General features: G+C 63.4%; 1 protein-coding gene across 4 annotated transcripts in view; it reads left to right on the forward strand.

Moving 5' to 3' along the window:
- The window catches only part of SYT7 (synaptotagmin 7), a 31,400-nt gene that overhangs the window by 14,119 nt on the left and 1,296 nt on the right, over nt 1–15,985 (forward strand). The window contains exons 3-12 of one of the 4 annotated variants that reach the window (XM_055721845.1): nt 1,148–1,227; nt 2,981–3,112; nt 3,689–3,904; nt 6,998–7,366; nt 9,300–9,425; nt 12,333–12,468; nt 12,994–13,264; nt 13,684–13,853; nt 14,354–14,468; nt 14,549–14,748. In XM_055721845.1, coding sequence (XP_055577820.1) covers nt 1,148–1,227; nt 2,981–3,112; nt 3,689–3,904; nt 6,998–7,366; nt 9,300–9,425; nt 12,333–12,468; nt 12,994–13,264; nt 13,684–13,853; nt 14,354–14,468; nt 14,549–14,748 — 1,815 coding nt within the window. The remainder of the gene's footprint in view (nt 1–1,147; nt 1,228–2,980; nt 3,113–3,688; nt 3,905–6,997; nt 7,367–9,299; nt 9,426–12,332; nt 12,469–12,993; nt 13,265–13,683; nt 13,854–14,353; nt 14,469–14,548; nt 14,749–15,985) is intronic. The other 3 variants (XM_055721846.1, XM_055721847.1, XM_055721848.1) reach the window with 3 other exon arrangements.

Here is a 15,985-nt window from a genome sequence, read left to right on the forward strand (position 1 = left end):
GCCAGCAGCCGTGGCTGCCATGTCCCCACAGGCCCTTTACCATGGCCGGCTGGGGACAACGCTGAGCATGTGGCTCAGGGCTGACTCCCTCCATGATGGCCCACGAGTTATCTGAGGGGTTGGGTATCCATGCAGCTTCCAGCAGGATTAGCCCATGGGCATGCAAGGGGATCCAACATCCCTGCAGCTCCCAGCAGGATTAGCTCATGGGCATGCAAGGACATCAGGCATCCCTGCAGCTCCCGGCAGGACAAGCCCGTGGCTGCCCAAGGACACCTGTGCTGAGGGCGCAGGGAGTCCTTTGGCGCAGCACTGCCAAGGAGACAGCCTCGTGCAGAGGTGACGAGGCTGGGGAGGAGGAGAAGGGAGAAATACTCCGTTCCATGGGCAGGCTGCGTGCGGGGCTGGCTCCTGCAGAAGGGATGCTGATGGGTCCAAGGCCACCATGGTGGGAGAGCTGGTCCGCAACCCCAGCCTGCTCCAGCAGCTGCTCCCATCCCACCTCAGCCTCCCCACACCTGTGTGGAGCAGCCTCTGCTCCTAATTGTTTGCTAATTGGCATTAATTATGCTCTTGTCCGCCCTGGATCGGAGCAGCATGCTGAACCTGCCGTCGGAAATCACAGTGAAGTGCCCTGATTACAAGCCCCAGTTAGGAGCAAGCGCCTGCTTCATTATCATATGGCAGCTCTTCCCTTTCAGTGGGGAAGGTGAACTCAATTAATTCAGGTTCAATTAATCCTAAAATTACCTGCTTCTCCCCCAGTGAGGCCGTGGAGGGGTGCGCAAGCGGTGACTGCTGCTCTGCCTTTGGGGTGATGCAGGGCATGAGCCCCCTGCCTGCCTTCCAGCCTTTTGGGGATGGTGCCCAAGAGCCAGGGCGGCCATGCCAGTGTCTCCCCTGTGCCTCTACTGCTTTGTGAGGGCCCAGGGATGAAGCTATCAGGAGTTTTGCTGCCCAGCTTGGTGGGATGGAGCCCATCGACCAGGAGGCTGTAAGGGAAAAGGGCAAAACCCAGGTCAAACCCTTCAGATGATGGAGGTGCAGCCCTGGCAGCTCCCATCCCCATCCTCTGCTGCGATGCTCTGCGGTGCAGTGGGGGTCTCCCTGCTGCCCCCTGACTCTTCTCTCCCTCTCCTCACCACAGGGTAAGCGTTACAAGACTTCCCTGGAGACTGTGGGAACTCCAGACTCCAGCCGAGGCCGCAGTGAAAAGAAAACCATCAAGTAGGTGCCAGGGTTGCGGGGAGAGGGGCAGGGGGCTGTGGTGCCAGGAGCCTCTTCGCCCACGGGTCCGGCACAGCCGCAGCCTACTCAGCACCCTGCCCTCTGCCACACACTGTCCCCTGGTCGTGGGTGCCCTGCCCGCGTGGGGACCCGTGCTGGATTGGTGCCGCCCCCAGTAGCAGCAGGGAGGTTCCTCTTTGGGGACAGAGGTGGCCATCCCTCTGCTCCCAGGGAGGAGGGTCCATGCAAAGCACAGCCCTGGCAGAGCGAGTTTGGCAGCAGCTGCTTGCCCAGCTCTGTCCCGGGAGCAGCGAGGGCTGCTGGGGACACCAAGCGATGGGTGGTGCCCACCATCCTACCAAAGCATTGCCAATCCCTGCTCCTCCTGCAGCTGCTTGCGGGATGGGATGGTTGCCCTGGTTGGGGTGGACATGTCCCCAAGTCCCCCAGCCCCAGTGGCAGAGGGGCGCTGGAAGACTGGGAGAGCTGGCAGACCTCTTCAGGTACCCCTCCTGGCTCACCCACCGAGTCACGGGCATGACCAGATGGAGCCATGGGGACCTCAGCATGGGTAACCCGAGGTCTGGGCATGCAGGGCCTGAGCCCTGCCCCACTGGTGGAGCCCCCCCGGCCCCGCTGCCTGCATGGCTGGCACGGCTCTGCAGACCATGGGCATTGGGTTGGGGATGCCATGGGGAAGGGAGAGCGGAGCTGGGGCCTCTCACGGTGCTGGAGTAAGGGGGGAGGTGTGTGGCAGCCATCACGGGCTCTCCTGGGCACCCCAGCTCTGCCCTCTGCACCCATTGGCACCCCGCAGGACTCCTGCGAGGAGCCAGGGCCAGGCTACCAGGAAGAAAATAGCCCCTGCCTGGAGTAAGGCTATTGCAAACCTCCTCTCTTGGCTGGCCTGGCCTCCTGCCCAGGGTGTTATTGGGGTGCAGGCGTCTGGGGCTACCTTGGGCACCCCTCCACCCAGGCACAGCCTGGCCAGCTGCTCCTGGCCACACCAGGGCTGCCCATGCCCAGCTGGGACTGGAGTGGGAGGCACATCCCCTCCCACTGGCACAGCACAGGTGGCTCTCCCTCCCCAGCTCTGGCACCATCCCTGCAGCTGGGCTCAACCCGGAGCCTCAGGTGGGCATGAGGGGCGTGAGGGCTGGGCACTGGCGACTTTTCAAGACCCCAGCACTGGAGGGGAGCTGCTTGGCTCCACAGCCCCAGTGCACAGCTCGGGCCAGGCCATGGGGTGCTGCGGACAGCTTGCTGGGGCCAGGAGGTTCAGGCTTCAGACTGGTTCGGCAGGAGGGGACCTGGAGGAGTCTCCAGCATACAGTAGCATCACAGTTAACCAAGCAGCGTGCGCTTCCAGGATCCAGCTGCTGAGGAGGCGAGGACGCACAGACGTGGGTGCTAAGGATGCACGGACACGTGTGCCAGGGATGCCGCGCCAGCACCGCACTCGCTGGCACCTCTCTAACCCTGTACCATCCTTCTCTCCTTCCCAGCCAACGGAGCCACCTGCTCCTGTCTCTCCGCAGCTCTGCCCTGCTCCCTCCGTCCATCCATCCGTCTCTGTGTGTGTGTGTGTGTGTGTGTTGGTGTCCGAGGGGTGGGCGGCCGCGCGCCCTGTCTCTCTCTGCAGGATCCCGGCGCTCCGGGGGCGGAGGGCTGCTTTTCCTCCCCTCTCACAGGAATTCAGCTTCTCTCTCTTGTATTTCCCTTTTCTTTCTCCCCTGGTCTCCGGCCGCTGTAGCGATCTAGACAGAGACTTTTGGAATAACAATGACAACACAGTGCAGCAGAAATGGAGCTCCTACCCTCCCAAGGAGTTTATACTAAACATTTCACCTTACGCCCCGTATGGTGATCCGCGGCTTTCCCTCAAGTGAGTCTCTCCTTACCGGGTTTGCTCCGTGTAGTGAGTATATGGGCAGCACCCACTCGCCTTCTTCCTCCTTGCCCTCCTCCTCCTCCTGGGCTCCCTGCACGCCACCCCATGGGCAGCCCCATGGAGACGAGCAACCCCTCCCTCCCGCTCCCCCGGGGGCAGCTGGGGCCGCGGCGGGTCCCCCCACCCCGTCGCGGTGGCGCAGGATGGGGTTGCGCGTTGGGGGCACCCCCTCGGCGCGGGGATGGGTCCCCCCCGGGGCTGGGCTGCCGGCGAGCGGGACCCCCCCCCCCGACCCTCGCCCTCCTTCCCCCTTTATTTTGGATGGTTTTGCCAAGGCCCCCGCGCACCCCTCTGGCCAGGACCCCTTTTCTTTTGCAGTGCTGATGTCTCTCTCTCTCTCTCTCTCTCTCTCTGTCCGTCTCTTGTCTGTCTGTCCCCCTCTGGCTCTCTCCCCCTCCCCTCGTACCCACCACCCCTATCAAACGGCTCCCCCCCCTCCATGTCCGTCCATCTGTCCGTCCGGCTCCCTTTTTGTCTGTCTGGGGGGGTCTGGCCACCGGCCTGGCCCAGTGGCTCTCTGTTATCAGGGGCCAAGCTGACGGCGTCGGCCGCTGCGGGGTTGGCGGGGGAGCGTGACGGCCGCCCTGGGGAGAAGCAGCGGCTCGGCGAGGACGGCATGAAGAGCAGCATCTCTGCCCACAGCGAGCCCAGCGCGGGGAAGGCGGCACGCGGCCGCTGGCACACAGTGCAGAGCCACTTGGCCGCAGGGAAGCTCAGCCTGTCCAAGTGAGTGAGCACACATGGTCCGGCACGGCACCCCGGCACGGACCCCCACCATTGCCAGCGTGCCCGGGCACCCGCTCCCCACTGCGGGCTGCGCTTGGACGGGGGCCACCAAGAGACCCCCCGGCCCACCATGCTGAGGGAGGCGAGGAGCTGCCCAGGCCCCCCGTGGTGTTTCGGCAGCATGTCAGCTGGGGGGGAGTGGAGGAATAGGCTGAGGGGCTCAAGCCCCAGCTGGGCAGGAGGAGCGCCTTTGGGTGCTCCAGCGCCAAAGGTGGCTTTGCTCAATGCCGATGAAAAGTGCCTTGGCACCGCCGGTGAGGCTCTCCAGGGCAGCTGGCACCATCTTGGTGATGGCCCAAAGGCATGAGCTGCTCTGCCATGTCCCCATCCCTGGGATGTGACCATCAGGGATGGTGCGGGGCATCGCTAGCCTCTTTCCTTTGTGGCACTCCCCTGACCCACGGCACAGCCATGAGACCTGGCGCTGGCACCTCACTTGTGGCTCCACCAACCGACGCTGGGCGACACTTGGGGAAGATTGGTGGTTTATCAGATTTAAGGGAAAACCTGAAGTTTTGTCACACTCTGCAGGGCTCATGGCCCAGGCAGGCTGGGTGGGGGTCTCGGCGAGACCCTCTGCTGCTGGCAGTGACCATAGCTCTGTGGGGGGAGATGGAGGTAGTTTATATGGCTGTGGGCTTCGTCCTGTATTACTGGGCTCTGGTTCGGTTCCCCACGCTGGGACGCAGCAGCCCCTGGTTGTGCGGCAACCCAAGTGCTGTGCTCGTGGCTGAATAGCCAGTAGGTCCTGGCAGCGGCCTCAGCATCCTTGGAGAGCTCGGTGGCAACGGCAAAGGCACTTCCCAAGGCTGGCGTGCCTTGTCCCTGCTGCTGCTTCCAGCTTCATCAGTGGGAAGAAAACCTTTTCAAAAGAGAAAGGCCAGTCCTACCACCTTGGACAAATCCCAAATGCCTCCTGGGGGCCCAAAGATTGGTATCGCTGCTGTTTGGAGCCACAGCTACCCATTTGGCATGATGCTGGTGTGCTCCGGCTGGGCTGCTGGAAGGCGAGAAGAAGAGGCAAGGAAGAGGGGGAGCTGCGCAGCCTTCAGCCGTACCCAGTCTCGGCGGCGAAGTGAAACCTGCCAGGAGCCCGCGCTCCTCTGGCATGATGTGCGAAGGCCGGCTAAGAAAAGGCATCGCGCAGCTGCCGTGCCGAGAGCCACAGACGCGCGCCCGCGCGCCGCTCGGCACCTCCACTCTCACTGACTCACAGCCGGGCTGCACTGGCAGCCGTGCCATGCCAGCGTGGGGACGGGCTCTGCTGCCCTGCCTGGTCACCTCAGAGCCTGGAGGGGCCGGGGCCAGACAGACGGACGATGGATAGACAGCCGCTGCAGCACGCTGGGCTGGCACAGGAGGCAAGGGCAGGGTTAAGGGGATGTGGAGGCTGCTGGTGAAGCTTCCTCCCTTTCAGCATCTCTTTTGCGCAGAGTCTTCGGGTCTGGGGTCTTCAGGGGGGGCTGTTCTGGGGGCTGGCTGCTGTACCGCTCCCCTGATATGGGGGCACCCGGCCGGGCACAGGCAGGGTGTGCGGGCAGGGCGTGCTGCCGCCTGGCACGGTGTTGGCAGGAGCTCGCGCCTCCAGCTGGCGCCGCGCCGAGAGGAGCCAGATTTAGTTTCCTGTGACTGAGAGGTTGTAAATTGAACTAATTTAGGATTTGATAGGAAAGCAAAAGGAGGTCGGCGGCAGGCGCGGGGGGAGCGGCATAGCGCCTGGGCAGTGCCCTGTGTGCCTTTGACCCCGGCCACGGGGCGAGATCCATCCTGGCTCTCCACTCCTCTCAACTTCCCTCCCTCTCCTCTCTTTCTCTCACTCACCTTTTGCTCTTTCTTCACCTCTTTTTTTTTTTTTTTAATTATCATTTTATTTTAAAAGCTATTTATCTTTCCCCTCTCCCTCCCTGTCCCCCGCTGCTGGCAATGCACGACGGCACAGCTTCGCTATGCAGTTTCAGCCAGCACCCCAGCGTCCCCGGGCAGTGCAGGGACTGGGGTAGGGTTGGTGGCTGCTGCTGAAGGCAACTCCCCAGTGCCAGGCAGTGTGGTGGTTCTGGGTGGGGGGATGCCGTCATGCATCGAGGACCCCCAAGGACTTTTGCTAGGCTGGCTGAACCCCTTGGTCTCACAGCCATAGCTTTGCAGGCTGCTGTGGGCATCAGCGCCGTGCCTGGGGCTCCTGCCCGGCTGCACAGGCCGTGCCACGCATGTGCTGCTGCCCCAGCGTGGGGCCAGCTGCATGGCCAACGATGGGCACCACTGCTTCCCCTGCCAGCCTCTCAACTGCTCTTCCCTCTCTGCTGGCCAGAGAAGCCCGTCCAGCCCAGCGCTGGGCTCCTCTGCTCTCCCTGTCCCACCAGGGCCACATCCACATCACCCCCATCCTACAATTCAGGAGCACGGCTGGACTCCCATCCCAGTGGGCTTGCTCGCTGCTGGCAGCCTGGCTTGGCCCTGGGTACAGCTGGCTTGCTGGCATGCCACGACCACGGCGGCCTCGGCTCCTCCATCGCTGTGGGACCCCCAGCGGGCTCAGTCCCGCAGGATGGGGGATGCCAGACCCGGCGGTGCTGGCAGCTGGGTGCTGGGCTGGGAGGGATGGGGACGGGGCGGGCTGGCTGGCAGCACGTGAGTGGGCGCCGCGGGATTCGCCTTCGCGCAGCAGCCTAATTAGCTCGCAGACGAAGTCGGCCGGCGTGCTGGGAAGGTGCTGGCTGCGCAGCAGCTGCGGGAGCGGGAGGGCACCCAGCCGGCTGGGTGCTGCGGTGCCACAACCGAGCCCTCCAGCAGCCCGGGACGGTGCCTGGGAGGCAGGATGGGTGAGATGGTGGCGGCGCGAGAGCCCTGTGCTGCCGGCGAGGCCAAGCCGGGGCCAAGAGGCAGAGGAACCGGTCGCTGCATCCGCTGGCCCCTGCCGGAGCGCTCCCTGCGCTGGGGCATCTTCTCTCTAACTCTCTTCTTTTCCTTCCTCCAATTTTGCCCCTTCACCTTCTTCTCCTTTCTCTCCTCTCCTCTGCCCTTCCTCTCCCTAAGTTTCGAGGACTCCACCTTGTCCACAGCCACTACCCTTGAGTATATCCCCACCTCAGCAGGCGACCCCAAATGCCAGAGGCCCCGCACGCTCATGCGCCAGCAAAGTCTGCAGCAACCCCTCAGCCAGCACCAGCGCGCCAACCACAGCCAGCCCACCACCAGCCAGAGCCTGGGCCACCTCCAGGCCCACAGTGGCTCCTCCGCCAGCGCCGGCAACCCCCGGGGCTCCCGCGGCGGCCAGGCGCGCCAGGGCATCGCCGCCGGCTCCAAGCATCGGATGGCTGGTGGCCGGAGCCGCTCCAATCCTGGCAGCTGGGACCATGTGGTGGGGCAAATCCGCAACCGCGGCTTGGACATGAAGTCCTTCCTGTAAGTGTGCGCTCTCCTTTGCTCTCTCCACTGTGCTGTCCTCTGATCTCTGTTGTGCTCTCTGCCTCTCCATCGCGCACTCTCCATCGCACGCTCTCCATCACGCTCTCTCTGTCATGCTCTCCTTTGCGCTCTCCTCTGCTCTCTCCATTGTCTTGCTCTCTGCTCTCTCCTCTGCCCTCTCCTCTGCTCTCTGCTCTCTCCATTGCTTTCTCCATTGCTTTGTTCTCTGCGCTCTCCTCTGCCCTCTCCCTTGCTTTCTGCATTGCCTTCTCTTCTGCCTTCTCCTCTACCCTGTGCTCTGCTCGCCCTGGCACAACTGCTCAGCTGGCACCACCTTGGGAAAACACTGCCCATGGCTGGCAGGAAGAGCTGGGTCCCCTCTGGCCCCGTCATGGGGAGCAGGGGCGGCTCAATCAGGCCGGGGGCTCTGGGAAGGGTCTCACACGTTCCCCCAGTTTGCTTTGCCCTGGGACTTTGCTACAGATCACCGGCCGATGTGGGTGCCCAGGTCCCCTTTGGTCCCCAGGGAGTGCAGGGATGTTCCAGCCCATGGGACAGCCACCAGCATGGTCCCCAAGGAGTGACGTTGCCCCACGGGGAAGGGCGGGGGCGGGCAGCCATGGTAAGGGTGGCTCCTGAGCAGGGTGACCGTCTGATATCACTGCCTGTCAGGCTGCCTTCCGCTCGGGCTGGGGGCCATGGGGGCAGCCAGCTCCGAGCTGCCAGAGCCGTGTGATCTTTAATCTGGCTTAACCCTATCTCCTCTATCAGTGCTGGCTTTCAAACTTCAAATGCTGAGGGCTAATCTGAGTCCCGTGCTGCTGCCGTATCTCAGCGCATGACATTGTCACTCCTCTGCAGAGCTGGTGTCCCCCTAATTCCACCTCCATCCACCCTGGGGTCCTCCCAGTGCCCCCCGGCCTCTCTTTGCCCCCTGGCACCCCAGGAGAGGGGATGCTGAGGTCCCAGCTGTGCTTCCTGCAGGTTGGTAGTGCTCAGGGTCAGGGGGGACAGGGATGATTCGGCCCTTGCGTGAGTCAGCACAGCACCTTCTGCATCAGAGTTAGGTTTTTGGCTGGCCAAACCCCAGCCAAAGTCAGGCAGGAATTTGGCTGCCAACCACACTCCTCACCACCAGCCGGTTGGTGCCCCTCTCTGCTCTGCCAGCCCAGCACCATGCCGACTCTGCCTTCTCCCATCAAGAGGTTCCTCACCAGCTCCATTTGCTGGCTTCCCGATGTGGAGATGTGGCTCATTAGCCATCCCGAGGGTCATGTTCCTCTCTGTTTACCCAGCATCGGCACTGGTTCAGTCTTAATTGGCAGGGGGGGAGCAGCCACAGAGCCAAGACATGCCGAGCCAGCATGCAGTTTCCCCACGGAGGAGCCTCTGCCATTTACCACCGCCGCTTTCCGAAGCCATTAACTTTGCTTTTGCTCTTTATTCTGTTTACCCTCCCGCCTGCCTCCCCGGCGCCACAGTGTAAATGCGGTTATGGGCCCTGGGGAGGCTGCGCCGGTGGCGCCGGAGGAGGGCAAAGAGCCTCAGCCATGGCACTGCCATCTCCTCCTCCAGGGAAGGTTGCTGGGACCTCGCTCCCTTCGTGCTGTCCCTTGATCCCCAGCTCCTCTCAGCACCTTCTCCCCCCTTGGCAGGACCTTGGCACCCTCCCTGCCTGAACCGGTGGAGGAGAGGGGTGGCAGCAGTACCCACATGTGCTGGGCCCACCGGAGCTAGCACCTTTCTCCCCACAGCCCTCTGCACCCATCCCGGACATCGCCTCCTGCACAGGGACCAGTGGGCAGAGCCGGGGTCCCCTCGCCGTCAGGGGACCACAGGGTGCTGCCGCTCCTGCCAGTTCCTTGCCTGATGCTGTGTTCTCCTTTCTCTTTCTCTCTCTCTCCCGCTGCCTGCGGGGCTGCCTGGGCAGGGAAGGCCGGATGGTGGTGTTATCCCTGGTTTTGGGACTCTCAGAGCAAGATGACTTTGCCAATATCCCCGACCTGCAACCTGCTGGGACACAGCCGAACCAGCCGAACGCTCAGGGGGACAAGAGGTATGAGCGAGGACGAGGGCAGTCCCGCAGGAGGAGGAGACGAGGGCCTCACCCAGGGTGGAGGAGGAGGAGGAGGAGGAGGCTGGCCTCATGGAGCGCGAAGGTTGGAGCGGCACAGGGTGGCCCAACGGGCAGCAGGGCACGGTGACGTCTGCAGCTCTCCCCCGCCGGCACCCACAGTTCTGCCTCTGGAGCAGCAGCACCAAGAGGACCCCCATCCCGTCCTCCTCCCTCCCTGCCCTCTCCCTCCTGCCATCCCTGGCCACCAGCCCCCCGCCCTGGCTGCATGCTGGGGAGCGCACGCTCGGGAGTGGGGCAGGGGAGAGCCCCTGTGCTGGGTGGAGAACGGGGTGCAGCGGCAGGGACACACACACCGGGGGACCCCCCGATGATGCTGTGTCAGCAGCTGAGCCGCATCCCATCCCAACGCATGTCTCGTGCACTGCGTTGCCACCACCTCCAGCCCAGCACAGCTCGCGCGGGTTGGGCAGCCCCCCTGGGGATGCAGGGACATCCCTGTGATGGCGTGTGCTTGAGCCCCACGGCTGAGCCAGGGGCAGAGCAGGCACAACAGGCTGGGGGGATGCATTACCCCCCCTTTCTCCTCCAAGTAAACTGCACAGCAGCGTGGCACAGAGCCTCGCCTCCGGCTGCTCCCTGCCTTCCTGGGGTGCTGAAGGCTCAGCACCACATCTGGCACCGGCACCAGAGCCCAGCCACAGCCACCGGCGAGGGCTGGCAGGAGCAGAGGGGCCCTGTGCCACCGGGAGCGGGTGTTAATCCCCTCCGGAGCGGGGAGGAGGTGTGAAGCCAGCGGGTGCTGCCTCCCCGTGTGCTCGGCGTGTTAATGAACTGGCACCGTTCTCGCCCACCGGCTATTTTTACCCTGCTCCGCTTGGTTTCGCTCTATCTTTTTAGCACTTCCCTCCCCAGCGTTGCGCTGCGCAGCCGGTCCCTGCTGGGAGCGCTGGCCGCCGTGCCGTACCGTGCTGGCTGCCCTGTGCCAGGCGAGGGGACAAGGGACGCTGGCTGCTGGGGATGGGTGGGTGGGTGGCTGTGCCGCAGCAAGACCCCGCTCTCCACTTCCCCCCAGCTCGCTGGTCTGAAAGACGCATCCTGGCGCACGCATGGCCTCCCCACCTCCATCTCCCCCTGCTCCCCATCCTCCTGGGCCCCGTGGGACGTGGGGGTTTCAGCCAGTGGAGGGGACGGGCTCCAGTACCCTCCGCTCTCGCCTGCCCATCCAGCACTGTCGGCCACCTGCTCTTCTGCCTCAAAACGTCTCCTGCATCCCCGTTTCTCAGCTTCTTCCTTCCAGCCCATCCCTGGCAGCTCCAGCCCGGCGCCTCGGCGTGTCTCCTGTCCCAGTGACTAACCACTCTCCGTCCGTCCATCCTCCCTGCTCCTCTCTCCCCCTTCCCTCCCGGCAGGCCGGCGGTGGATGACGTTGCTCCTCCTCTCTCTTGCTCTTTCCTGCTCTCTCTCTGTCCACGACCTCCGCCAGTGTGCCACCACCCTGGCACCCATGGCTCCACCTGCGCCTCCAGTGGGCCCCACCGCCGGCCCCTCCGCCTTCATTTTCACTCTGTTTTTAACCTATCTTTGCTTCCCCAGCTCCCTTGGGCTCTGCAGTCCTCCCTGGGTGCCGTCCCGCTGGGGCGGGCGAGCTCTGTATGCGTACGGGTGTGCAAGAGGGCTGCCGCCCCGTGCCACGGCGTGTGCCTCTGTCCCATCGCCTCAGGTCGTGTGTCGTGTCGTCCCCCCCCATTAGCGTGTGTCTGCGTGTGCTTGGCGTGTCGGTGGGTGTCTCATGGCATGCGTTGTGGCTTTGCCCGCTGAGCCCACCACGATGCTGAGGCCGTCCCGGCGGCGTGCTGCCCACCGCGGTGTGCGTGTCCTGGCAGTGCTGCGCCTGTTGGTCAGTTTGATGGTTTATCACTGTGTCTCAGCTCAGGCAGGAGCCACAGCAGGTGGGAGTGTGGGGGTGCATCATGGGGTGCCTGTCTGTGTGCAAGTCCTCTCCCTCTTGGGTCTGTCTGTACCCTGGCAGCCACGGCTGCCCCATCCTTGCTGCCATGTGCCTGTGTCCCCTGTTGTCCCTGTGCATTGTGGCAGCGTGGCCTCGGTGTGCGCCCGCCCGCCTCCATTGCTGCTCTGTCCGTGTGCCTGCCGCAGCTCCCGGCTGCCCACCCTCCCACCGGGCTGCTCCCTCCTGGCACCATGCCCACTGTCCTGCAGCCAGCCGGGAGCCATCGGCACGGCCCCTCCAGATCCAGCTGAGACAGCCAGGGTGTGCGGGGACAGCCGGGGCAGCGGTCCCAGCGGCAGAGCATCACTGGGGGCTCCATGGCAGAAGGAAAGAGGGGCTGGTTAGCGCTGGGCACGGAGTCCACACCGCAGCACGAAGCACCGGTGGGGTGGCTGCGTACCCAGCTCCCACCCGGATGGAGAGGGGCTGTGTGTGTGTGTGAGGTGCAGCCAGAGCCATAGGTGCTGGTGGGGCCAGGTAGCCGCAGGGCTGGATGGCTGTTCCGGGCATCACCAGGGGCTCTGTGGCCAGGGGGGCACGTGGGCAGTGTGGGAGCTGCTGCCGAGCTCTGAGGTGGCATGTCACAGATCCCAGGGCACCAGCTGGCACCCAGCCCTGCCTGGGGCAGCGCAGGCAGAACCAGCTGCCTGCACCGGCCAGGCCCCCCTGCCCGGGGAGGCTGGTGGGCTGCTGCCGGTGGCACAGCCCTGGGCATCCTTGCAGTCCAGCTCTGCCCACATCCCAGCCTGCAGCCTCCATCGGGATCTGGCATAGCCCAGGCGCAGTATCCGCTGGGAGAGGGTGCCCGGGGAGTCCCTCGCTGCCTCACCCATGGCTCTTGGCCCCTCTCCTCTAAGTTACTGCCTCTCTTTCCCCAGGTTGCCGGCTGGCGGCAAGGCGGTGAACACAGCACCGGTGCCCGGGCAGCCACCGCATGATGAGTCTGACCGCAAGACAGAGCCTCGCTCCTCCGTCTCCGACCTGGTCAACTCCCTGACCAGCGAGATGCTCATGGTGGGTGCATGGAGTGTGCTGGGGACGGGCTCTCTAGGGATGGCATCCTACCCTGGGCACTGCCTGGGCACCTCCTTGCACTCCCCTGGCTCTTCCCTGTGCCTACCCTATGCCACAAGCACTCTGGCACGCCCCAGCCCGTGCTGCCATGTCCCTGTCACAGCCAGGCGCCGCAGCTGGCACAGCCTCAGCTCAGCTGAGACGCCGCGGCCATCCCCCCTGGGCTGGCATGAGGGAGAGATGCCGGAGACATAAGGGACAGGCTGTCAGGAGGAATTTGGTTACTTGACCTCCCCATCCCCAGGATATATGGTGCAGAGCCAGGAGTCATCTGAGGCGACGGTGGTGGCGGGGAGCCAGGAGGAGGCTGATGCCCTCTGACAGCTCGCAGAGCTGGGGGTCAGCTGCTGGTGTGAACTGAGTTCGGGTGCCAAAACGTGGGGGAACGGGGGTGTGCAGACCCCGCTGGTGGTCCCTCGCTGGCCCCCTGACACTGCGCTTGCTGCCATTCTCCCACCACCACAGCTGTCCCCAGGCTCCGAGGACGACGAGGGCCACGATGGTGTCAGCCGGGAGAACCTGGGCCGCATCCAGTTCAGCGTTGGCTACAACTTCCAGGAGTCCACCCTGACTGTCAAGATCATGAAGGCACAGGAGCTGCCAGCCAAGGACTTCAGCGGCACCAGCGACCCCTTTGTCAAGATCTACCTGCTCCCTGACAAGAAGCACAAGCTGGAGACCAAGGTGAAGAGGAAGAACCTCAACCCACACTGGAATGAGACCTTCCTCTTTGAAGGTAGGGGCTTGGATGGGCTGGAGTGGACCAGGGTGGGAGCGGAGAGGTTGTGGGACCCTCTGTCCTCCCTCCTGGGCTGGATCAGCTCAGATTGAGCTGATGGGACTCAACTCAGCTCAAGCTGGTGGTGAGATGGGTTGGACAAGCTATCAAGGCCAGGTTGGAGGTGTTTGCTCTGCATCCCATAAAGGGGACATGGCGGGGGAGGCTCCTTACCCCAGAAGGAACCCATGAGTGGGTGCACACAGGGGTATTAATCTGCCATCAGTCACTTGTGCCATGGTCTGCTCCCTGTCCGCTGCCTGGTGCCAACATCTCCCCATCAGCATGGGTCATGGGTGGTGCCGACACTGGCCCCGGCACCGGGTGCTGCTCGGCACAGCTGCAGCAGCTCCTCATCACCTCCCTCTCTGGCACAGGGTTCCCCTACGAGAAGGTGGTGCAGCGGGTGCTGTACCTTCAGGTCCTGGACTATGACCGCTTCAGCCGCAATGACCCCATTGGGGAGGTGTCCATCCCTCTCAACAAGGTGGACCTCACCCAGATGCAGACCTTCTGGAAGGACCTGAAGCCGTGCAGCGATGGCAGTGTAAGGGCCTGGTCCCCCTCCCACCCCCTGGGGACAGTCCTCAAGGGGAGGCTACCTCCCATCCCTGTGGTGTCCTGATGGGACCACCACCCTCTTGCTACCCCAACAGGGATGTTTCTTGCTTTGTGAGGAGGTTTGACATCTGATGGAGAAGTTTGTCTTCCCAGATCTTTATATTTAAGTAGCCCAAAGTGAGTGTCTCATTTTGGGTCAAACCAAGCCATTTCAGATCGATCTAAAATGAAAGTTTTCTTTTTCTCCTGCCTCCAGCAAGACCACAAAGTATCCCACTGGGGGTGGCCCCATTTCCTCCTGCCCTGATTTTCTGCGCAGCCCCAAAGTCCACCCTTGGGACACCTCTTGTGGTCCCAGCCCAGCACCCCACTCCCACAGCAGGACACGAGGGCATCGGGTGCCCCATTAGGGCTTGGGCTGGGTGCCGTGCTGAGGAGTGGGTGTTTTTGGAGCACCCACCTAAGGGGCTTCTGTGGGTCCCACAGGGAAGTCGTGGGGAGCTGCTGCTGTCGCTGTGCTACAACCCCTCTGCCAACTCCATTGTGGTGAACATCATCAAAGCGCGTAACCTCAAAGCCATGGACATCGGGGGCACATCAGGTATGAGCCCCAGCTCCTGCCATGCCGGGCAGCACTGCCCAATGCTGAGCTGGGGCTGAGAGCAACTCCTGTCTCCCCAGACCCCTATGTGAAGGTGTGGCTGATGTACAAGGACAAGCGGGTGGAGAAGAAGAAGACAGTGGTCATGAAGCGGTGCCTGAACCCCGTCTTCAACGAGTCTTTTGCCTTTGACATCCCCACAGAGCGGCTGCGCGAGACAACCATCGTCATCACCGTCATGGACAAGGACAGGCTGAGCCGCAATGATGTCATTGGCAAGGTGGGTCCCATGGCATTCATGTGCGGTGGAGGGACCCTGGCAACGTGTCCTGCTGAGGGATGGCAGCCAGGGGACAGCCGGGTCCCTGACTGATGGCATCTGGTACCTTCTCAAGCTGGAGAGTGAGGTGGAGTGTGGCAGGTCCCCTGGTGCTGGCTTTCTCCAGCCACCTCTGGTCCCGGCCGTGGTGGGTGGCAGCAAGGACTCACCCGGCACAAGCAGGGGGACGATGTGGTGCGCCCCATCCAGCGTGGCGATGCCTCACACCGTGCTGCGGCACAGCCTGCACCAGGGGTGAGCTTCAACCTGCCAAATATCTATTTATAGCAAGGCAAAAATCGAAGTCCCTGATGGCTCCGGTGTGCCGCGGTGGCAGGTAGAGCCGGAGCCCCCCTGTGGCAGCACCGTCCCCGGCTGCGGGAGAGCAGGGAGTGGGCAGGGGGCTCAGCTGGGAGTCCCTGGGGTCCCTGCCCACCAGCAGACAGACCCCAGCCCGTATCCCCGCACCGGGATTCCCTACCACCTCCTGGTGACAGGAACGGAGGAATTCATCCCCTCTTGATTTGATTTACGTTAAATCCATCCAGCTCTCTGCTCGTTAGGGTAACGATGACAAACGAGCGCAGTAATCTCTGTTATTACCGCTCACCACAGAGAGTCGATGATCCCCAAACACAGCGCTGTAATCAAGCAAACACATAGACTGGGATAAACCTGGGAGAGGGCGGCCACAGGCGCTCAGCCCCACAGGCTGCTGGAGAGGGGCAGAGGTGCCGGCATCCCCGGTGTGGGCACAGCCCCGAGGAGACACGGCACGGGCACGGCTGCGCCTGGAGCCCAGTGCCAGCAGGATGGATGGACTGAGAGACAGGGTGCCCGTGGACGGACAGAGTGCCCATGGACGGACAGAGTGCCCATGGTATCTCTGCGTTGCATTAAAGCCACCAGGAGTGTTGCAGCACAAGAACAAGGTGGTGCTGCCGGCAGAGAGGAGCATGCCCTTCACACCCTGGCCACCCCGCCATGGCCAGCAGCCTGCTAATCACTTTTGATTGCATAATTAGCAGCGAGCCCCGCACCGGTGCGGTGAGCCACTTAGCCAAAGTGGTGGCATGGGCTCCCCGAGCTGTCAGCTGCAGGGAGGGCTGGCACATGCGGTCTTCCACGTTGCTGTATGGAAAATCAATGGATAAAAATAGCCTGGCCCTATGTGGAGACGATGCCGGTGCCTGTGGCT

The sequence above is a fragment of the Falco cherrug genome, chromosome 10, assembly GCF_023634085.1.
Source record: "Falco cherrug isolate bFalChe1 chromosome 10, bFalChe1.pri, whole genome shotgun sequence".
Classification (NCBI taxonomy): domain Eukaryota; kingdom Metazoa; phylum Chordata; class Aves; order Falconiformes; family Falconidae; genus Falco; species Falco cherrug.